Source organism: Amphiura filiformis, unplaced genomic scaffold (genome assembly GCF_039555335.1).
Source record: "Amphiura filiformis unplaced genomic scaffold, Afil_fr2py scaffold_31, whole genome shotgun sequence".
Taxonomy (NCBI): domain Eukaryota; kingdom Metazoa; phylum Echinodermata; class Ophiuroidea; order Amphilepidida; family Amphiuridae; genus Amphiura; species Amphiura filiformis.
In genome coordinates, this window is record NW_027305495.1 from 301,805 (window position 1) to 326,732 (window position 24,928).

At 38.2% G+C, this 24,928-nt stretch overlaps 1 protein-coding gene across 1 annotated transcript in view; it reads left to right on the forward strand.

Annotated features, from left to right (window-relative positions):
* The window catches only part of LOC140143882 (ATP-binding cassette sub-family C member 5-like), a 44,785-nt gene that overhangs the window by 18,828 nt on the left and 1,029 nt on the right, over positions 1 to 24,928 (forward strand). The window contains exons 7-22 of the mRNA XM_072165708.1: positions 135 to 242; positions 2,862 to 3,131; positions 5,708 to 5,977; positions 7,493 to 7,702; positions 9,042 to 9,345; positions 10,932 to 11,116; positions 12,009 to 12,161; positions 13,615 to 13,744; positions 14,605 to 14,887; positions 15,076 to 15,262; positions 17,916 to 18,005; positions 18,637 to 18,826; positions 19,703 to 19,862; positions 21,223 to 21,301; positions 22,180 to 22,293; positions 24,248 to 24,412. Of these exons, the coding sequence (XP_072021809.1) occupies positions 135 to 242; positions 2,862 to 3,131; positions 5,708 to 5,977; positions 7,493 to 7,702; positions 9,042 to 9,345; positions 10,932 to 11,116; positions 12,009 to 12,161; positions 13,615 to 13,744; positions 14,605 to 14,887; positions 15,076 to 15,262; positions 17,916 to 18,005; positions 18,637 to 18,826; positions 19,703 to 19,862; positions 21,223 to 21,301; positions 22,180 to 22,293; positions 24,248 to 24,412 (2,898 nt within the window). The remainder of the gene's footprint in view (positions 1 to 134; positions 243 to 2,861; positions 3,132 to 5,707; positions 5,978 to 7,492; positions 7,703 to 9,041; positions 9,346 to 10,931; positions 11,117 to 12,008; positions 12,162 to 13,614; positions 13,745 to 14,604; positions 14,888 to 15,075; positions 15,263 to 17,915; positions 18,006 to 18,636; positions 18,827 to 19,702; positions 19,863 to 21,222; positions 21,302 to 22,179; positions 22,294 to 24,247; positions 24,413 to 24,928) is intronic.

Here is a 24,928-nt window from a genome sequence, read left to right on the forward strand (position 1 = left end):
TCGGATATGTACCTTATAGAACACGGATAACCTCTAGTGGAGACCCCGTGGATTTGGCGTAGTATACTATAAATCACCAAGATTTGCTTTCTGGTTCAAAAATTGATGCTTCTTTTTTTATTCATTCCTTACAGGCTTTCACCTACCTTGCATTACTGAATGCTACTCGTGTTGTTATAACGGGAACACCTATGGCTGCCAAGGCAATTGCAGAAACACTTGTAGCCATGCCACGGGTAAAGGTAAATATTGGCTGGACATAATCAGGGGGCAAGGGTTAAGGTGATTATTGGCTAGATATAACCAGAGGGGTGGACAAGGGTTAAGGTAAATATTGGCTGTGTAACCAGGGGCACAAGTTAAGGCAAGTATTGGCTGGACATACGAGAGTGGGTGGGCAGGGGTTAACTTGGTAAATATCGGCTGGACATAACCAGGGGCACGATTTAAAGTGAGTATTGACTGTACCTAACCATATTTTATCCTGTATGGATCATGGAAGCGTTACAGCACTGATTTTGTTCTTAAATGTTCCACAGGGGTATGGCAGAAATTGAATAGCTTACATGGGACTTTTGAACCCGTTGGGCATGGTGTAGACTGCTGTTACCAGCCTTGATGTCAAATTTTTGCGTAACACCAGGTGTTATAATAAAAGTCAGAATTAAAGATACTAGAGAGATTGCGATATCCAAACATAGGTGTCAGACGTACGTTGATCTATTCAAAACCACAGTAATCGGCCCTGATTTGGTAAAATGATCTAACTTGAAAATCGCTGTTTTGAGAAAAAGAGCTTTTAAGTTTGAACACTTGACGTTTTTCTTTTTGTATAAAAGAAATTATTTTAAACACATCTAATATCTTAGAAAATATCTTTTTATTTGCAAAAGTTTGGCTAATTTGGTTGAGTAATTTTGAAATAACAACCATTTTTAGGGAGTTAGATTCTTTTGCACTGTTTTACCTTGTAACAAAAATAAACAAAGCGAGACTCATTTATTTGGTAAAATGATCTATCTTGAGGTTGTTTTGCCGTATTATCATTAATGTGTTCTGGCGCTCTAGGGATCTTGGCTAATGCGGTAAAATGATCTAACTTTGAGATAGGTCATTTTACCATATTAAATCACGGAAAGTGACAAAAAGTGCCAAGATAGGTTCTGCTATCTTTAAAACGAAGCACGGTGGTGATTTGAGGATGTCACCAATGGAAAGAGCACCCTCATATTACCCAAAATATGGATTTATCTCAAAATGTCCAAATTTCAAGTTAGATCGTTTTACCAAATCAGGGCCGCACTCTCCTGTATCGTAGCGAGGTCACGTATTTAGCCAGTTTTGAAGATTTTCAACGTGCGAAATAAACGTAGATACATCGTTGAAAATGCACAAAATTTGTCCATTTCACAATATGTTAAGGACAGTCAATGATAATGAACATACGAAGGAAAGTCAAATTACTATTATGATCCTTTTTGTTTGTAACAATATGTGTGATACTTTGCGTACAAAAATGATAGTATAAACGTAGTATAAAACGCAGATGCTACGTTGAAATATGCTGATTTTACCTCATGTCGAAGTTTATGCAACGCGCCCAATTACAGGACGAAAAAGTCTCATTTTGAAAGTAAAGTCATGATATATGGATGTAGTGATCTTTAATCTACCAAAATATATGTTTTTGGGCAACAATAATATTTAGGGAGCACGAAAATACAATTAAGTTTAAGCAGCATGTTAAGTCAAAATTTTAGTCAAAATCAAAAGCGGGCTGTTTGAATCAGGCAGAGACACAGTAGCCTGCACTTACTGTTAATTTTTCAATCACTATGCCCTCTATTGACCTAGATTAGATTAGATCAGATTGATAGTCTTTATTCCACCCGACCTGTTCTCCTCCATGACAAATGAGCACAATCCAGTTTGGAACCGAGACTAGCAATATTTAACACCGTATTAACGTACGTAAAAACGTACGTGAAAACGTACGGTCCGCGTGCTGCGTTTGGAACATCGCAATCTCTCTAATATAGTTTGCGTTCAACGTCACCTGCCAATTCAGAATTTGTTAAAGAGTTGTAGGGATGATGTCTGAACGCAGCAGAAAACACTGTGTCTTATGACTATTTTTGCACCTTCAAACATTCAAATCGTCTGAAAAGTTAGGTCTTGGGTCGTAGTGGAAAACATTGTGTCTTATAGCTAGTTTTGCTCGTTTAAACATACAAACCACCCAAAAGTTAGGTCTAGCGGATTCCTTATAGATTTCGTACAACAGCACAACAAACAACAGTGTATTTCATTTTGAATCAGCCTGCACACCCGCAGTGTGGGAGATTAAAGCCATATTATAACATTTGCTGAGGAGAACGCCCTCAATAATTTTTTAAATTCAGGTTTTTACACGATTGTCTGCAAAAATCAAGAAAATCCGAGATTTTGAATAAACCGCCGAAACCGTCGTTTTATTATTACGATAGAAATATTAGACGAACGCGTATGCGATGTCAACACACCCCTACGTACACGACGGTGCGGGACACACACGCCAGAGGATCGTACCATATTACAACCGCCGAAGTAACATACATTGGCGCTAGTAGTAAATTCCAATAAACCTCACTTGTTCGGCTCAAAATTAAAAGGGGACATATCTGACAGTAAATGCCAACATTTTATTGAAAATGAATACTAATCTATTTTTTAAAGAAATGTTATAATGTGACTTTAATGTCATGTCTTCCATAGGGGGTGTATGGATTTCGACTGGAATAGCCCAATGCCATTGGTGTGTGTCTTTATACTTTTTTAATCAAATATATAGTTTAATTTATCATTCAATTTACGTTATACAGGAATTATTGTTAATGGAAGAAATAGAACCCATTCAAAACAAGCCTGAGAACCTAGCTAATGCCATAGAAATCAGCAATGCCACATTTGCATGGGATAAAGAGAGAACTAGCTCACCAGAGTCTAGCATTGCGAGTTTACAGCAACAGCAGCAGCAGGGGGAAGGGAAAGATAATCAGCAACAACAGAAGAAGGGAGAGATGGAGAAGTTTCTTGATGGTAGCTCAAGTGTGGTCACATGTCTTTTTGATATGAATTTGGTTGTTAAAAAGGTACGTATTGGGGGACATTTTATTTCTGCAAATTTGATTGAAGGAATGGGTGTGTTGGTAGAAATGTGCCTCATAAGAGAGAATAAGGACGTCTCAGCCACATTTGACCCAAAGTGGCTCCTGGTTCACAGGAATTTCATGTGAATCGAGAGCCACTTCAAGTGGCACAGACTGTAACAATAAAAATTATACGCTTTTTAGAAAAAATAAGAGATAGGAGATCACGCCACCAATGTTATATACAGTAGAATCAGTAACATCTTGGCCAATAGAAAAACTTTAAACTTGGTTTATTTACTAGTTCGGGTTCAATCATGCTCAATAAACTAAATCGTCCAGAAAACGAGTTGGGCCAATTTTGATATTTTCGCTCATATCAAACTTGCATCGCTTAAATTGATTTTCATGATTAGCAATTGCATTTGGGCTCTTCAGAAAACAATGGGTCACGGCGTAAATGTGACATACAGTAGAATTTAATAGTAATATCTTGGCTAACAGAAAAACTTGACTTTCCCAGCTCAAATGGTATTCCCGATTTTACTTTATCGCTTGGGCACTTTTTGCACGTATCATTCTGTCAAATGAACTTTCATGCTTATCGTCAAAAATTTGAACAAAGGTTTTTCGCAATTTTCTTTCACTTAATTGACATTAGTAAATAAATAATATGAAATTTCAAATTTATAAATTAAAATACCATTTTAAGTGTCCTATTGTTTACAATTACTCATCTGTTTAGAGCAGATGGTTCTTGATTCAACTGAATTCAGTCACTTTTGCTATACAAACTGTCGTTTTATCTTTTCTGTTTGCTCTATTGTTCAGAAACGAAAACGCAAGGGATTATGTGAGTTGATCTGTTCCTTGATTTCATTGTTAAGTTTGAAGTACCAATCGGCTTATTTCAATAGAGATGGATGCCTGTTGTTATTAAAGGCTGGATAAGACAAGATTATGGAACACCCACAGTGTGTGGAAGACCGGTGTTTTTAGTGGTCTAGCGTCCCTTTCGCTGGTCAATGAATGACAAATAATATACATTTAAAATAGATTTGAGTCTGGCAATTTTGCCTGAAGCAATTATCAGATTACCAATTCCAATGAAAGAAATCCAATTAGTTTCACTTCAACGCAATTCTTAGGTGTTGCATATTACCAAGTTTTAAGGTGTATTTGGGACGAAAATAATTCCCCGTTTCATCTCTACATAATCATATGACCGATTTTTGCGCGATTGCACGAACAAGTATACGTAATTCTTGGCAACACTGATTAATGTATATTTCTACGCTGGGCTATTTTCACGAGCCACTCCCGCCTAGGCTGAAGTACCTATACACCCAACGCAAGTCAATTGAAGCCGTACAATTTATCGCAAATTTACGACCGTAAAATTTAGACACTTCTTTTGTCTAGATTAGCATCAACCCTCTCATCTCACGTTTTTCATGTCAGAAATTAACATAACTCCCGAAACCGAAACAGAAGTTATCTTCGTTCAACTTTTCTGTAGGCAACAAAAGACTAGAATAAAAGGATTGTTCACACGTACCATGCTAACACTTCAAAATAACAATGAGATCCGAAACCGAAAACTGAAACCGAAACAGAAACAGAAAAGGGAAAACGACGGTATGACACGAAAGTGGCCCAAGCTGTTTTAGGACTACTAATTGAGGACCACCATATTGAAACAAATTAAAGCTTGTGTAGTAGCTTACAACCTAGACAACCAAGTACTGAATACAATCATTAAAGTGGTAATTTATGATTTTTAAACTTTTGATCTCAACACAAGATTAGACATACCTCAAATTTTCGGTCGTAACTTCGACCTTCATCGGGAGACTGGCAACCCAAGTTTTGGATCAATGACCTTTTGGACACTTGACCCAACACTTGGTCGTAGACTCTTGGTAGAACGATGTGAAGGTTTTTGCGGACATCAAGGGCATGACCTCTTCCGGGTACGGTGTACAATACCTCCAAATATTTTGCCTACATCTCAACGCCCGGACATATTTTTGTATATGAATCTGCCCAAATGGCTTTTATTGCCGAACTCACTGTTCCTTTTGAACAAAATATAAAAACATCTCATGATAGTAAGCAAAACAAATATTCCGGTCTTATTTCTGATTTTAACAAGGGGGTGTAAAAACAAATCTAGTTTGTTTTGAGGTTGGTTCTCGTCCCAGGGTGCTCGAGGCCTGGTCAGTAAAGATAACGTGTCTCGTGTGCGTTCCATTTTCAAATTTTGCAAAGCTACAGTCACCAAAAAGGTCACCAAAGACATTTATAAACTAGCATTGTTGGGTTGAAAGAGCCCTTGTGGGATGACCTCGAATACCTCAAATTGAACATTGTTTAATCATGTTTGTTGGCTCTTTTAAATGATTTTTATGCATTTCTTGTATGTGATGGTTTGTTTTTGCTTCGTTTTCCCTGCATTGGTCCATGTCCTAAGTGTTGTGTGTGCTATTTAACCACTTGTTTGTTAATACAGTAATAAGATGATGAATTTCCAACTGCTATAAAATTATATTAACATTATATTTTTGTTTCAAATAAAGGGTTCTCTTGTAGGTATTTGTGGTAGTGTCGGCAGTGGTAAAAGCTCATTAATGTCCGCCCTACTAGGCCGTATGGTAAGAATGAATGGCACCATAGCACTGGAGGGTTCCATAGCATATGTCTCACAACAAGCATGCATATTCAATGCAACTGTAAAAGAAAACATCTTATTTGGGGATGATTATGATGAGGAGAGATATGCCAAAGCTATTGATGCTTGTAGCTTACAGGAGGATTTAGATATCTTAGCACAGGGAGATGAAACTGAGGTAAGAATGATTGATTGCTTGATGATGAGGTTATGATGAGGAGCAGCCGCGGCGCCCTGAAATTCACTTTGCACCCCCATACCACCTTGGTCTGGTGCGGACATTTAAAAAATGAATTTAGAAGAGCAGCAACGACATCACTTGCATTACATTCCAGATGTTAAACCTACATCATATGCAAAATTTGAGGAAATTCGCACGAGTCCGTTTTATATTAGGGCCATTTGTCTTAAACTGGTCTTTACATGAAGCCCTATGGAGAGAGTGCCCGTTGAGGGCGCTATAACCCCCATTTTAGGAACAAAAATGTGTTTTAAAAAAACGGACTCGTGCGAATTTTCTAAAATTTTCAGAGTATGTAGTATGAACATGTAGAAATATAATCAAGTAGTTGCCCTACCTGCTCTCCTCCGAAAAATAAAAAGTCCTATACCTCAATGATAATGAAACCTAGGTGATATACCCCCGAAAAAATCCCTGGTGACGCCACTGATGAGGAGAGATATGCCAAAGCCATTGTTGCTTGTAGCTTACATGATGGTTTAGATATCTTAGCACAGGGAGATGAAACTGAAGTGAGATTGTTGATTGATTGATTGATTGATTGATTGTTGATTGATTGATTGATTGATTGATTGATTGACTGATTGATTGATCAATTGATTGATTAATGAGGTTGTGATGAGGGGAGATATGCCAAAGTCATTGATACTTGTAGCTTACAGGAGGATTTAGATATCTTAGCACAGGGACAGGGAGATGAGACTGAGGTAACAATGATTGATTGTTTGATGATGAGGTTATGATGAAAAGAGATATGCCAAAGCCATTGATGCTTATAGCTTACAGGAGGGTTTAGATATCTTAGCACAGGGATATGAAGTTGAGGTGAGATTGATTGATTGATTAGTTGATTGATTTATCAATTGATTGATTGATGAGGTAATGATATGGGGAGATATGTCAGAGCCATTGATGCTTGTAGCTTACAGGAGGATTTAGATATCTGATGTAAGAGTGATTGATTGATTTATTGATTGATCGATTGAGTGGTTGATTTATAATCATGTTATGATGATGAAAGATATGCCAAATCCATTGATGTTTGTAGCATACAAGAGTATTTAGACATCTTAGCTCAGGGAGATAGAACTGAGGTAATTGATTGATTGATTGATTGATTGATTGATTGATTGATTGATTGATTGATTGATTGATTGATTGATTGATTGATTGATCGATGAGGTTATGATGAGGGGATTGATAAAGCCATTGATGCTTGTAGCTTACAGGAGGATTCAGATTTCTTAGCTCAGGGAGATGAGGTAAGAATGATTGATTGATTTATAATGAGGTTATGATGAGAAGAGATATTGACTTACGCTGTGGAGAACTCTCAGTACAAACTGTCATAAATTTTCTTGTCACCAACTTACTTTATGAGCTTTGTTAATGATAGCTTCAGTACCATTTACATGGTAGAGCTATATCGTCATCAAAATATACTTTTTACAGATCGGCGAAAGGGGTATTAACCTCAGTGGTGGCCAAAAGCAACGTGTTAGTATGGCGAGGGCGCTTTACTCGAATGCGGATGTGTACCTATTAGACGATCCTTTGAGTGCAGTAGATACTCATGTAGGACAGCACATCTTTAGACATTGCATCAAAGATGCATTACAAGGGAATGGAAAATCAGTTGTATTTGTCACTCATCAACTACAGGTATGTTTATTATATGTGTGTATCAAAAAAGATCGGATGCATTTATAGGCTGCTATATGTTTCCCTTCTTACATAATAGTTAGGAATAAATACGAGACTCATCTCAAGTGGTGGTCACTTTAAATCATCCCCCAAGTCACATAAAAATGTTCTCCTAAACCATGTAATGTTTTGGAGTGACCACCACTTGAGATGCGTTTGGTATTTATTCGTAGCTATTATGTGATAAGCAAATATTTTGATGGTCTAATTCTTTCACAGGTTGACTAGAGATTATTTGACCATCTAAACCACGCTTTCAAATGTAGATGAACCTTTACTATGAATGGCCAAGTGGTCCAAAAAACGTGTAAGACAAACGTTTTAAGTTACACGTGTAAGATGTTATCTTACACGTGTAAGATTGCATCTTATACTCGTAAGATTGCATCTTATACGTGTAAGGTTGCATCTTACACGTGTAAGAATGACGTGGGATTCTGAAGTTGACGAATCATAGAGTAAGAAATCACAAACAACCAATCATCTTACGCGTAGCAAACTTCGACCAATATTATGTAAAGACGTTTTTAGATTTGTAACCCCACGACTTCTTATACGTGTAAGATTTTAGTGATGGACGATACGCGATATACCTGTATTGTATGCCAAAACTCTTTCAGGAATTGTTCTGATTGTTGGACCGTCATGGTCACAGCCCGATTTATCTCACTTTCTGGTTACTTTTTCTCAATTATCTGGAGTCAATTTGTACTCAATATCAATTAGTTTCAAGAGGTGAAACTTAAATGATCACGTTTACGAAATCTACCTCGGTACATATCGATATCGAGGCTGATATTATTCGACGCTCGTCGTATGTACTAATCAAAATGGAATACCGTCCATCCCTAATAGGCAAATCTTACGCGTGTAAGAAATGCTATGGCGAGATTTCATTGGTCGAAGATGAATACGCGTAAGATGATTGGCTGTTTGGGAAGTATAAAACTGCAAAGGTCATATAAGGTCAAAGGTCAGGTTAAATTTAAAGTAGCTCTGATCGGTCTGTGTCTCGGGGGAAAATCCATGGCACTTGGGAGTATAAAACTGCAAAGGTCAGGTCAAATTCACAGTTGCTCCCATTAGGCTGTAACTTGGGGAATATAATCCCTGACACTTGGGCAGTTTGAAACCGGAAAGCTCAACCCATGTCAAAGGTCAGGTTTTAATAATTATCATAACCGTTTGCCTTGTCTACTAACCACTCCGGTTTACTAACCGCTCCCGTTTACCCAACTAGCGGGGCCCCGCGCAAAGTGCGGGACACCCGCTAGTGTAGCATATTCTTCTCATACAGTATTTGACGGACTGTGACTATGTCGTGCTGATGCGCGATGGTAGAATAGCCGAGGAGGGTAAACACAATGACTTGATGACCAAAGATGGAGAATACGCAAATCTAATACGAACATTTCATATGGACGAAAGCGAAGACAATAACGATACGTTGCTGGACACAAGCATCAATCATGAATCAATGACAAGTCTTGATGGGGCAAGTCATCGAAGCTTGACTTCATCAATGGATGAGAATGACTTGAGACCAGACTTACTAAGCTCTTTGTCTGATATATCAATGGTAGAAGAACGGAAACATAAAGGTTGGTAGTAGAGGGTATGGCAGGAATAATAGACAAAGGGATAGGCATCCTAGACTGCTGCCCTCTGTTGAAATATGTATCCTAGGTCTAGACAATAGGCGGATTAGCGGCCATTTTGTCTTCGACATGATTTTATTCACGTGTCCTTATACTTTAGTACACAAATATATAAGTTAACATATTAAAATTATATTTTGAATAATCAATTATATTCTGTAGTAAATCGATCAAATGACGGTGATTGTTCAGGTATTATATGCTTGATAAAATTAAACTGTCTGACCAGCTAGTATTCTCCTCCGCCGTCAGTGTGATTCCAGACATTTCACGTACCGTGTTGCGAAGGTGGAGGAGACTAAAGCTGTATTACGGAAACGGAAGGGGTTAAAAATGATGTAGCCTAGGTCGAACAATAGCGTGACGTAGTTTCCGGCATTGTTCCTATGCACTTTCACCCTCCTGGGGTATGGTGGTGATGCTACATCTTTTCTGATTAGCCTAACATCATCCCATATTAAGCTTGGATGAATCTGCTGTCAATCATCCACTGGGTTTCAGCGGTTGGGGTTTCAGTGGTTGATGGACAGCCATGTTTATATAAATCCACAAAATGCAAACAAGCAAGCGCTGCGGCTTCTCTGTCACGAAAGGCGATATCAGATGATTGGCACCGTGGCTCCTTGGCTAGTCCTATTGTAACTATGGATACCTTTTACATTAACGGTTAGCTACAAATCTGGGTATTATATTAAAATATTTATAACCAATTAAAAAATTTCATTTATAGAAATTCATAAACCAATCAACGATCATTATTTCGAGCTTGTCGCCAGTTTTTTAGTGATGAAAAGGCCTAAACTGGCTGAGTCCAAGACTATAGGAATCATGTAGAAGCTGTATTATGCATCATTCATACACCCACTCACATGGGTGCCGTTTGCCATGATAACGTAACATATTGCTGGGCAGTAAAGATCATTTCCTTCTGGGAACTTGAACTGCTGTTTGGAATATTTACTGCGACGGCAGAGTGCCATTAAGGTGGGTGGTGGGCCCCTGGGGTCCAGAGCAAATCCATGATGGGGGTCCAGGGGGCAGCATCTCTGGAAGCTCTTGATGCAGTGATGCCTTTTCTTGGCCAAATATTGGCTTAATTGTTTTCTGCGCCGTCTGTAGCAGGATACTGTCCATTAGGTTTCACTGCCTGAACAGAATTGTTCACGTCTCATCTCCTTTTTAAACTAAATTGACGGTAATAACTCTGGTAGTGAGGGATCAACATTTAACCACAAATTGCCTGAGGCAAAACTCACTTCTTGGAAACTAAATACCACACAAGGTCATTTATATGTAACTCATTGACCCATCTGTGTCATACTGCCTCCAGCTATAATGACAGCCTGGTTATCTGGTCACCTCATGATAGATACTAACGCCAGGATTGGTAAAAATCTGTTTTGGTGGTTTTAGTGGGGTTGAAATTTTCTCTAGGGGATTGAATTAGGAAACCAACTCAATTTGGGGTGTTCAATTTTCTAACTTGTCAGGAATTTCATAACTTCCATTCATATGATTCGTTATCACAGGCGGTCTAATTAAGGATGAATCCGTGGAAGCCAGAGTAAACCGATTCCGGACGGCGCTGTCCTACATCAGGGCGTGTGGTGGGTTTATCGTAGCTTTCTTCATGCTGTTTCTCTTTGTTCTGTTTGCATTTGGTACTATATTTAGTAATTGGTGGCTCAGCTACTGGTTCCAACAAGGTGATGGGGTAAGTGATAAAGAAATAGACAGTATTGGAAACCTGGCATCTTTCAATGGAGAATGTAATGGTACACTGACTTGAGTAGCTTTTTAGTGCAACTTAAAGCCATATTGTAATATTTGCTGAGGAGGGCGGCCTCAATATATTTTTTTTAAATTCTGGTTCTTACACGATTGTAATGTACTTTAATAAACAAAGATACCCTGCAAAAATCAAGGCTTTAGGTGCCGTAGTTTTGTCAAAATCCAAGATTTTGATTAAACTGTCTTAATAAGACGGTTTATTATTACGATAGAAATATTAGTCGAACACGTATGCGATGTATGCGATGTTCTTAACAATACGTACAGGTCGTGCGGGACGGTCTCTAACACACGCAATTATCAAAGGATCGTTCCGTATTAGAGCTGGTAGTAAATTCCAATTTTATTTGCTTTACTGCACTTGTTCAGCTCTAAATTAAAAGGAGACAGTAAAAGCTAACATTTTATGGAAAAGAAATACTAATCTATTTTTATAGAAATGTTACAATATGGCTTTAAGTTGAAAATGCATCTTTGTCACCATGGCTACAAAACTTTGAACTATCAAGACAAAGGATGAATCAAAATTTGCAGAATTTAAACTGCGTTTGTTTTTTAAATATGACGCATAGATTTTGAGTTGTCGTCTCATAATGAAGGGGGTAATTACTTTATGTGAGGTGTTTACTTTGCTAAATAAGATGGTAATTGTTTGTGGAACAACAGCAAAATCAACTATGCCTGTTGAAGCTCATCTCAACCCTCTGTTACAGAAATCATCTTTAAAATCTTCAAATCCATTCTCAATATTGTGCTGTACAGATATCCCAAACATGGATTCTAAAGTGATCGATTAATTTATGCTATTTTTTCAGGGTGCATCTTTACTGTTATCAAATAGCACATCATCAGCGGGTCTTGGTAGAATCTTAGACAACCCAGATCTATGGTTGTATCAGATAATCTATGTGTGCTCTGTACCAGCCCTCATACTGATTACTCTCTTTAAGTCAGTTGTATTCACAAAGGTTAGTCATGATGAGTAGTAGTATCTTAGACAACCCAGATCTATGGATGTATCAGATTATCTATGGGTGTTGTGTACCAGCCCTCATACTGATTACTCTCTTATTAAAGTCAGTAGTATTCACAAAGGTTAGTCACGACCGCTTTCATGGTTGGATTTTAAAATTATATCTATGGAAATTCAAGGAGGATAGAAATAATCCAGCTGACCGCTACCAAAATGACTTTTTTGGGATGTATATCGTCGGCAGAGTGCTACACTATCGTAAGTGCAGTTTGGACAGTTTTACAGGAGAAGCATTTTTGTGTTTAGCGTAGCCGTTTGTTTCAAGTAGCCATAAAATGACATGGGAATGTAAAGCAATTTGAATTTAATAATATAAACTATATAAATGGTGTTAAATTTAATAAATCGATGAATTATTTACTGATTTAGATATCGTAAGTGCCACATACGATAGTGTTACACTCAAATTGAAATTAGTGTAGAGTGCAACACTATCGTATGTGCCACATACGATAGTGTTGCACTCAAATAGACTTAAGTGTAGAGTGCAACACTATCGTATGTGCCACATACGATAGTGTAGCATTCATTGCTAAATTAGGATATGCGTAATATCGGCTCAAATATCCAATATTTTGTCATTTTATGTTTCTTAACAAGAGTTAACAAGACACCTTTTACCGTAATGTTATCTCTGAAGATTTATTACTGAAAAACACCGGATTTATCGTCTCTATTACCAGTCATGGGAGCTATGAACGTAGCCAGCATGATGACAACGCATACAGCCGTCAGCGTCACAGCCAGTGATGTGTCAGAGACTGTTTTGCACTTACGATGGTGTAGCATTCCGTGATTTTGTTGTTTAGGTCCAATAAAGTAACGTATGTGGCATATACGATGGTCTTGCAGCAAATGAAAAACAAAATTAGCGTGCAAGACTATCGTAAGTGGCACATACGATAGTCTTGCTTGCATGCATTAATTAAAATTGCATTGCACTTACGATATTTTATTTTATTAATTAAAAAATAATTAAGCAATTTTGAAACTTAAAACCTGGTTTAAAATGTGCGTTTTTATATGGCCTTCCATAATTCGTCAAAATATCATTTTGGCCAAAAATGTCACTTACGATAGTGTAGCACTCTGGCGACGATATGATGTGTATCAACATATAGTTGTGACATACAGCAGGCTAAACGGAAGATGGACATAAGATATTTGGTTAATTTTGTCCCAGTATCTTGACAGATGGTACGCCACTAGTCATACTGGCAACAGAACGTCCGATGACAAAGGAGCCCGTCTCGGACGTGCAGACGGGCGATATTTTACACACATTATTTGCATATTAATAATTCATTTTAATGAGCTCATTTGTAAATTTTATTTAGATATATTTTAGGGGCCAAAATAGTTATTTTTGTTGTGCTTCCAAATTTCAGACAACTCTACGAGCAACCACTCATCTCCATGACGAGGTCTTCAACAAAGTAGTTTCCTGTCCGATGAGTTTCTTTGAATACACCCCATCTGGGAGGATATTGAATAGGTTCTCTAAAGATATGGATGAAGGTAAGAATCAATCAATCAATCAATCAATCACTCAATCAATCAGTCAATCAATACCACCCCGTCTGGGAGGATATTGAACAGATTATCATAAGATATGGATGAAGGTAAGAATCAATCAATCAATCAATCAATCAATCAATCAATACCACCCCATCTGGGAGGATATTGAATAGGTTCTCTAAAGATATGGATGAAGGTAAGAATCAATTAATCAATCAATCAATCAATCAATCAATCAATCAATACCACCCCATCTGGGAGGATATTGAACAGATTCTCTAAAGATATGGATGAAGGTAAGAAACAGTCAATAAATCAACGTACCCCCAAATGATTTGAAAATTTAGAAAATACTATAGGAAAACGGCTTGTGCCCCCCCCCCCCCCCATCAGCTCGGGTATCCCCCAATTATGGTTGGTGACCCCCCTCCCCCCATAGGATGACTCAACCTTCACCACTAATGCACCCCCTATTGAAGACACAGTGAGTGTGAATTCCAACAAATGGGCTCAACTGAATGGGTGACTCCATTTGAATTTCACATTCCTGTACGCCACTGATGGATATTAATACGTTTCATGACGTAATCCAATCAGTGACAAAAAGTTTTATGATAACCGGTGTAATTTATATCAATCAATCAGTCAATCAATCAATCAATCGAACCAATCAATCAATCGAACCAATCAATCAATCAATTGGATATTTTGTTTCCATTAGAGATTGCGATTTCAAAACGTACTTATCGAACGCCCGTGCAAAATATTCAAAATCCCGTCACATGAGAGTGATTTTGAATAGATTGCACAGGCGTCCGATACGTACATTTGGAAATCGCAATCTCTCTGTTATCTTACAGTTGATGCACGCCTACCATTCCACTTGGATTCCTGGATTCAAAACATGCTGCGCATGCTTTTCATCATCGGACTCATTGCCGTGGTATTTCCATGGATTCTCATCGCTGTAGTTTTATTGGTGTCATTGTTTGTAATATTGATAGCGCTTTTCAACAGCACCATCACTCACATAAAGCGTGTAGATAACATATCACGCTCACCATGGTTTGCACATCTTATGACGACGGTACAAAGCTTTTCAACTGTTCATGCATTTGGAAAATCTGATGAATTTATGAGAAAGTAAGAATTTAATAAAAGCCTTTAAGACACTGTTCACCTTAGAAAATTTCTCGAACGAAGATGAAAAATCGTGTTTTCCTAATGTGTACGCACTTTTCTTCCTTCGGCGAAGATTAAAATTGATTCGTTCAACGAAGCTAAAAATACTGTCCTTTTGATAAGACGTTCTTACTTTGGTCACGTTGTAGGTTTCATAGATTGCTTGATGAGAATACTGTACCTAAGGTTATGTTTTTCATGGCTAATGGATGGCTGGGTTTTCGATTAGACGTTCTTACTATGCTACTGACAGTGACTGTTGCATTGTGTGTTGTGTTTAGTCATGGTCATATACCACCAGCATTAGCAGGACTGGCATTGTCATATGCAACATCGGTAAGTGGGAGTGTACGGGCAGGGGCGGCGCCACAGGGGGGGCAAGGGGGGCAATTGCCCCCCCTATGATTTTCAAAAAAGAGGTAAAAGGAAGGAGAAAGAGAAGAAGAAGAGAGAAAAGAGAGGGGAGAGAAAGAGAGGAGGGAGAAGAAGAAAAGGAGCCATTCCCCTCCCTGGCCATGGTTAGGACATCTTGCCCCAGGTGAAATGCTGACCTACGCGGTTTTAAAGTTGTTGGTTTTTATATTTTGGGCCCATTTTCGGCAAATTTTCCCCCATAAAAGTCACATGGCTTCTCTTGCCTTTTCTCCCAACTCATAAAGAACCTAGTTTTTTCGCTCGCTACACTCCCGAATGGGCAAATTTTGTCTGAAAAAGCATAAAAAACAGGGTTTTTTTTCGCTCGCTACGCTCGCAAAGTGGAGTTTTGGGCTTTTAGTGATCATAGGGGCGACTATACCTCCCGTCTACGCTTCTGATTACGGCTTTCAGTTTGAAATATTTCCAACCTTAAGACCCCCCCCCTTCATATAATTTTATCGTGCCAATTTATAATAAAAAAACCCGGCATATCATATACAATGCAACTGACTTAACATACACCGCGTTGCGACCAGAGGCGTAGAGATCCGACCCGGGTGTGGGGCATAAATCCCCCCCCCAATATTTTGATAGGGTAGATGGTCCATACAAGCATTCCCTAATGTTGATGCCTGTATGTGGGTTTCTGACCAAAGTAACCTCATATTTGGCCATTTTTGCCTAAAAAGTGCCAATTTTTCGCGCTTCGCGCGACTTTGTTTAACATTTCCACCATATTTCACTTCGTGCACATTTGTACAATGAACTTATTTTGTTGCCAAAAGGTGCTGGATTTACTAATTGAGTAGGTCCATGCCTAAAACCAGCGGGCTTAAAGTCGGGCCCGTGAATGAAATCCATAAAAATATGCGGCTGGAAAATAAATAAATAACCCGAAAAAGGTGCATCAAATGGCTTCATTTGTGCTTTCATTTTAAAAATTTTCCAAATTCTGAGGGGGGCACATCCCCCCTCAGACACCCCCCTGCGTCGCGCAAGCGCGACGGGCGCCGCTGTCGCGCCCCATAACAAATTTCTAAAATTGTTTTGCCCCCCCCTATCAAAATACCCTGGCGCCGCCCCTGTGTACGGGTATAATGTGTGTTGCATAGCTAATAAATGGCTGGCATTTTGATTATATAGGTATTCTTACTATGCTACTGACAATGGCTGTTGTATTCTGGGAATGGAAGGAGGGTGAGAGGAGAGCTCGAGAGTGGAAAAGTATGTAGGGGAGAGGAGATATCGAGTGCAGGGGATGCGAGGGGGCGGGGAGAAGGAGACACTGGGGAGAGGGAAAAAGAGGATATATAGGTGGGGAAGATTTGAAAGTGAGAGGAGCTTTAAAAATATGACTCTTAAAAGTGGTACGCACTCAGAAAGTTTGAATGGCCCCTGGGGTCAAATGTTATAAACTTGCTGTACACAAAGAGACAGCGTGAGTTCATTGGACAACCAGGAATCCGCGCAGTTGTTTTTGTACCGTAAGTGTATAATATTTGACCCCAGGGGCCATTCAAACTTTCTGAGTACGTACCACTTTTAAGAGTCATATTTTAAAGTCTTTTTAAGCCGGGTACATCGCAAGTGTATTTCAGCTGTAATGAATGCCAATTGCTAACGAAGTTTAGGAAATATCCCCTGAAACCCCGATAAATTTGAAAATATCAAAACAGTGTTGCAAAAAGACCGAAATTGTGTCCCCCTCCCTATATCCGCCATTTTAGGCAAATTCGCTTTATTATGAGCACCATAATGTTAACTAATGGAAAGTACATTTTATATCAAACAATTATTTTACACCATCTCCCGACACATCCACAAACAGCCCATGCTGTTTATGCAGACTCAGTCCATACCAGTCGTGGGATTTTGTGAAAATATATTCCATATTAAATGTCAAGTCTTTATGTTTGCAATCGATAGTGTGTTATTTTCAGTACGTGTATGAAATAGTTAAACTAATCAAAATGTGAAATTTTGTGGGTTTTTTATCATTATCAAAATCTACATGAAAAACAGCTACAAAAAGCCCCAACATGCTTATGCGTTGCAAATAATAATTAATTTCTGGTCACTGGGTAACAATTCAGAGCAAAATTTGTGGTAAAACAGTGATATCGATCTTCGTCATGCACTATGAGTCGCCCATTGTGATCTATGGCACTTGATGGTCGTAGATAATCAATCTGAAAGAAACTCTCAAGTCATGCAAGTGTCGTAATTGGTTCGATAATGGATTTCTTGGTCGAGTCCGCAAAGGGATTTCCCTTACGCAAAAGGGATTTGTTTGGACGCTTCGCCTAATAAAATTGCTTCAAATTTCTCAATCACCAATAAAAAGAATTTAGAATAAAATAAAGTTCTCTATCATAGCTTTTGTACACAAAGCAATATCATTCTGCGGCTAACAAACTTTTCAACTTTCGAAATGTATTAGTTTTAATTAATTCTCTAAAACCATATGACCATTCAAACAAGTAAGGACTTCTTATTTTGAAGTGTATGTTGAAAGGTCACTCGGTGACTCATATGTCTGATAATCTGCTTCTGCTTTTGTTTGTGTCCACAGCTTCTTGGTATATTCCAATTCATCGTCCGACTGACTACAATCTTAGATGGTCATTTTACATCAGTAGAGAGAATTGTTGATTATATCAAGGTATGTGTAGAGTTGTGGCACTAGTAAGATTTCAGACGAAGTTGTAATTGCATATTCCAACTGCCTACACCCCATATGGGGGTGTATGGAATTTGAGGTAAATCCATTTGCAATCTACACCCCCTGTGTGGGAGATTAAGGTCATATCTTTCATATAGGGTGTATATGTGGGTTTAGCCTATAGTCTGCCCCCTTTTTATCTGAATTAATAGACTAAAACTATGTAGGCACTGCTTGGTGGTTGTTACACAAGACTTCTAAGAAAAGCGCTTAATGTTACATGGCAGTCACATACCACAATAATGAGCTGTACTGCAATCTACCCCCCAATTTCCGAAAGGCTGAAAATGAAATGGCTGAGATTTGCTGGAGACTGTGCCAGAAACAAAACCGAGGCAGCTTCCATAGTTTTGCTGTAGCAGCCTACGAGGATCAAGAGAACAACCACGGAAGTACTACATCAAGCAACTAATTGAGGAGACTGGGCTAGAAAGACAAGACATTAGGAACTGCATGCAGAACAGAGTTCTGTGAAGAGCCATCAGTGGAGTCCGACTAGACAAGTCGATCTAAGCAAGTAAGTAAGCAAGCCATGCTTTCAGCATTCTCTTTTCTGTCTCGTGTATTTCAGAATTTAACATCAGAGGCACCAACAAAGATCAAAGATTATGAACCTCCAGCAGACTGGCCCAAACAAGGTCATGTGAAGTTTGAGAAATTGAAGATGAGATACCGTGATAATCTGCCGTTAGTTTTACGAGGGATTTCATTTGAAGCAAAACCAAAAGAAAAGATTGGAATAGTAGGCAGAACAGGTTCTGGTAAGTAAAAGTATAAACTGGTTTAAGACCACGAACACAACCGTGGTGTGACCCTTTAATGACCTTTAACACCAAATACAAATACCACATGTACACTGGGGAACATCAATTACAGCCATATTATAACATTTGCTGAGGAGGACGCCCTCACTGATTTTTTTTAAAATTCATTTTTACACGATTATATTGTACTTTATTAAACCAATATACCCTGCAAAAAATCAATACTCTAAGTGCTTTGTCAAAATCCGAGATTTTGAATAAAACGATGGAACCGGCGTTTTATTATTACGATGGAATTATTAGTCGAACACATACACGATGTTCATAACACACAGTACGTACACGGCGTCCGGGACGGTGATCTACACAACAAAGGGTCGTACCATAACATAACCGAAGGAGTATTGGCGACATATGCGCTAGTAGTAAATTCCAATTTTCTTTGCTTTGCCGTTGTTGTTCGGCTCAAAAATAAAAGGGGATATACCTGACAGTAAAAACTAACATTTTATGGCAAAAAAATGCTAATCTATTTTGTATGAAAATGTTATAACATGGCTTTAATGTGTGAAAATACCGTCACTGTGTTGTTTTTGGTTTTATACCGAAAGTGACCCCTGAATACCCTTTGATCTCAAATTTGTGTATGATTTATAGACACTGGGTGTGCAAGTTGCATCACCATCCTACGTTATTTGTGGCATTTTAAGGTATTTCGTTTTATACCGGATGTGACCCCTTAATGACGTTTGACCCGAAATAAAAATACCACATATACATTTGTGGAGTTATTCATTCACACTCCCTGTAGAAGATTAAATTCTTCCATAGAGATGTATGGATTTCAACTGAAATAGCCCATTGTTTCTACAGGCAAATCTTCCTTGGGTGTGAGCCTATTCAGACTGGTGGAGAAAGGAGAAGGTGAAATCAAGATTGATGATATCGATATCAGCGTCATCGGTCTCTATGATCTACGCTCAAAACTAGCCATAATACCACAAGATCCTGCGTTGTTCATAGGAACCATTAGGTAAGAATTAATAGGGGTCCATGATTTGCTGATCACAGGGAAAGGGGGATAGTGTATGGGGAGTAATGCTGAGGCTAGTAAACAGTTAAATCAAAGATTTACAATGTCAATGGGCTATTCGAGCTAAAATCCATATACCCCTATGGGAGACATGACCTTAATCTTCCACACAATCTTTCACAGTGTGAATTTCAAATAGTTTTACCTGAATGGGTGGCTCCATTCAAAATTCACACCCTCTGTGTAGGTGATTAAAGACATGAATTCCATAGGGGATGTGTGGCCTCTATGGTTGAAAGTTGAAGACGTCAGAGCTAAAAAGGGAGGCTACGTCACAAATTCATTAAAAACGAGTATCAGTTTCTGCTACAAGGGGGCTATCTATAAGCCCTCTGTACAAATTTCATAATGAAATAATGTAGTAGAGCATTGAAACTGCATGGATAAAACCACCTTCTTGGCCATTTATTTCAAAATGCGCTAAATGTGACTTAATCCCCTTTTAATTCCGAGGTCTTACATTGTAAGAAAATGTTTTAGTATATACTAGTATATACCCAGTAAACACAAAACGTTTTCAACATCATTCACAAAAGGTTATTAAAGGTTGTCAGAAAACGTTTGAATGTCGGGTTATATAAAGGGTATATTAATAGTATAAAACGTTTTCATAACCTTAAAAAACATTTTTTGATAATCTACTGCTCAGCAAACAAAAATGTTTTACAGAAAACGTTTAAATGTTGGGTTATATAAAGGGTATAAAAACGTTTTAATAACATTCCAAAAACATTCTTGAAAACTTGATACAAAACATTCTAAACAGAATGTTATTTTGGGGTTGTAAAAATATTTTGCGAAAAATGTTTACCCAAAATATTTTCAATAACGTTTTAAGAATGTTTTCATGACCTTTATGTAACCCGACATTTGAATGTTATTAAAAGGTTTTGAAAAAAACATTTTAAGAACATTTCTATGTTTCCTGGGTTCAAATATTTTAACATAATGTTATTTAAGAATTGACACAATTGTTTGCAAAAATAGTTTACAATAACATTTTTTGAAAACATTGAAAATTATTGTTGTAGTGCGTTTTCATACAAAACGTTTTAAAACGTTATCATGACCTTTATCTAACCCAACATTTTAATGTTATTAAAACGTTAAAGTTTATTAAAGCCAAAATATAACTTATTTAAAACGTTTTTAAAACGTTTTTGTGTTTGCTGGGTATATACTTCGACCTTTTTCTCTCTCTATTTATATACATGTAAGTAATACAAGTAGATATTATGCTTTTGATCAACTCTTGGTTATAAAATAATGATAAATATGTTGTTTTATGTTCACATTTCAGGTACAACTTAGACCCATTTATGAAGTATAGTGATGAAGAAATTTGGAACGCCTTAGAGAAATCATATATGAAAGATATGGTAAGATTATTCCTTTTGGCACAAAGAAAGAGAAGCCTGGAGTGCTTTAATTAGAGCAAAATTCTATTTTGAGCAGAGTTCTATCCGGGATCCTGGTTTATTCAGAATTCACCGATCGCTGGCTGTGAAATGTCTCGCGTGAAGCATTAGTTATACATACGTCCTACGTGTTTAGGCCCGCTCAGTAACAATTTAATACATGAATTCAAAACCCACCCAAGTCAATGGGAAGTGATTTTGAGAAATAACCTGTGTATCATTTTAATCCCTTCAGTTAGATTTACCTGGTCAATATGGTAAGTTTTACGTGCAAATGAGTGGGTTAAACTGTATTAGGTATGACGATTAGCATTTCAGGGACTTCGTGGGGTTCATTTTAAATGCTGGACTTGGGTGGTTTTTAAACCCATTTTTTTTTTCAAAAGTCACTCTCCAGCAATGAATGTGTTACAAGTGGACTTTTATACATACTGGATTTCAATCAATGCGTTATAAGACTCAAATCCTGGACTTGAGTGGTTCTTTCATACATGCTCTTTTTCACATGCCCAATAGACACAGAGGATGAATTTGAGTTGTTCTTTTATACATATGACAGGCCTATGTATAGCAACAATTTCCCATGCTTAACTCAATTTGTCCAAAGTATGGACTTGGGTGGGTTTTGTATTCATATATTCAATTGTTTTTGTAAGTTTAGCGCTACTGTGGGCCTTGGAACTGGTAATTTTTGGCTATCGAACTTTGCCTACTTCTAATGCCTACATTTGCTGTTTTTTTGTCAACTCTGCATACTGTCTAGTCTGTATTTGACTTGTTTCCCCACATCAAGTTGGTGTACCTTGCTCTTTTTTCTTTTATAATTATGTTTTTTTCAGGTAAGCAAGTTGGACAACCAGTTAGAAGCTCCTGTGGTAGAAAATGGTGACAATTTCTCAGTCGGTGAGAGACAGTTGCTTTGTATGGCTAGAGCAATACTACGTAAAAGCAAGGTATGTAATTATTATTGTACTATTATTATTACCACCCTGGCTTTTGCCAAGAAAGCGGAATACCATTATTGTCTGTAATAAATGCCTCGGGTGTGCAATTTTAGGGGGGTTATTAGGGGTAAATTTTCAGTGAAAAAAGCTTTAAAATGGCCATGAAATCAGAAGTATCACTCACTTATGTTTTGTTTCTGGGTTCAAATCCAATATGGCGGTATGGAATATACAATATTATCGCTAAATCCAATATGGCAGCGCCCATGGAATATTACTTTAAATACTACGAAATTACATCTGTAAGAAGAGCATTTTAAGCAAGAACGTGATTTACTTAGTGAAATTTTACCATAATTCGGCCAAGATCGGGATTGAAGTTAATATAGAATTTGTCCATTCAATTCAGCGATCGTGACAGCCAACTCTAATATGACTGATGCAAGTTTTAAGCCTACTCACACTATATGGCAGACATTTTTTGCATTTTTGTCACTTTTACATTGAAAAATAACAAGGGGTGCATTGTTTACAGGAATATTTATTACAGACAATACAGTATTGCGATACTTTGGCAAAGTCCCAGTTCTTGTTCTCCCATCTCACCATAGGCCAAGTCCATACATCCTCTGTGAAGAATGACCTAAATGTCCCACGCAGGGAGTGTGAATTTCAAATGGGGTTACCTGAATGTGTGATTCCATTTAAAATATACACCCCTTGTGCGGAAGATTAAACGTCATGTTTTCCATAGGAAATAAACACTAGTGGCAAATGGTGGTCATAGACCACAAACCTAGCTGGGGCATGTTGGTGTTGTGGAGGTATCTGACCCCTACAAAATGTTCCAAAAATGCTCCCCTGGTCATGGGGTTTGTTTTCACCAAGTTTGAGTCCCGTACTCCTAACAGATGTCCAAAAAATTCAATTCTAAGATTTGACCCCAGATGACCTTTGACCTGACCTATGCATGATGTTCCATAATGTTCCCCTGGTCTTGAGGTTTGTTGTCACCTTGTTTAAGCCCCGTACCTCTTACAGATATCCAGAAAATGAAATTCTACGATTTGACCCCAGATGACCTTTGACATGACCCTTGCACAGTGTTCCAAAATGTTCCCCAGGTCAGTAAGTTTGTTGTTGTGGAGTTTGAGCCCCGTACCCCTAACAGATGTCCAGAAAATGCATTTAGAAAATTTGACCTCTACATGACCTTTGACCTGACCCCTGCAAAATGTTCCCCTGGTCATGAGATTTGTTGTCACGGAGTTTGAGCCCCATACCCCTTGCAGATATCCAGAAAATGAAGTTATAAAGATTTTACCCCAGATAACCTTTGACCTGACCCCTGCAAAGTGTTCCAACATGTTCCCCTGATCATTAAGTTTGTTGTCACCAAGTTTGAGCCCCGTACCCTTTACAGATGTCCAGGAAATGCGTTTCTAAAATTTGACCTCTGCATGACCTTTGACCTGACCCCCGCAAAATGTTCCCTTGGTCATGAGATTTATTGTATTGAGTTTGAGCCCCATACCCCTTACAGATGTCCAGATAATGCAATTGTAAGATTTTACCCCCGTAATGACCTTTGACCCCAATTCTGTGTGCAAGGTATGGGCACTGGGTAAAGCCGATGCACATGTGTAAGTGACGACATTGTGCTATGTAATATGTGGCAGAAGAAGCATTTTGAAGATATTTGGTTATATACCGAAAATGCCCTTTAATGACATTTGATCCCAATTCTGTTTGCACCCTATGGGCACTGGATATAGCCGATACATGTGTGCAAGTTACGTAATTGTAGGGTGTAATATGTAGGAGGAGAAGCATTTTGAAGTTTTGTTGCCAGAAGAAGAAAGAAAGAAGAATCGGAGAGCATTACAGTATTTAGCTGGGGGTGTAAACCCCCAGCTAGGTAATTAAAATATTTTTGTATCATTTTGTTCTCGTTATTTTGCAGATTTTAATGTTAGACGAGGCCACAGCTGCAATAGACACAGAGACTGACAGTTTAGTGCAATCAACAATACGAGAGGCATTCAGTGACTGTACACTGCTGACTATAGCACACAGGCTGCAGACAGTACTAGATTCAGATAAAATTATGGTCATCGATAATGGAAAGGTTTGATTTTTAATTGACCTTTTCGGTAAATCCCATAACCCTTTGCGAGTACACCTGAGAACTCGTCATTTGACGTCACGCCGACTTGGAATGCGCAGTAACGATGTTCGATAAACGATGTGCGCATCGGCGCAGAGCGGCGTGACGCAGAATGACGAGTTCTTAGGTGTACTCGCAAAGGCTTATGGGATTTACCGAAAAGGTGAATTAAGAAATCAAGGGTAATGCAGTATCCTTTACACCCAAATAATGTGTCCGAGGCAGGAAAAACGTAAATAATGGGTGAGACACATTACTTCAACGTTTTTACTGCCGAGGACACATTATTTGGGTGCAAAGGATAATGCTGCACCCTTTATTTCTATTACCACAAAATTGTGCGTTTAAGGAGAAAATATCACAAATTTTGCCCAAGTATTTTAGGTTGTTTACTTCAAGGTGGAGCGCGTATGCGTAGTGACGGCGAGTATCGCGGAAATATTGTACGCGTAAACAAGCGTAATGCTATGTCTAGAA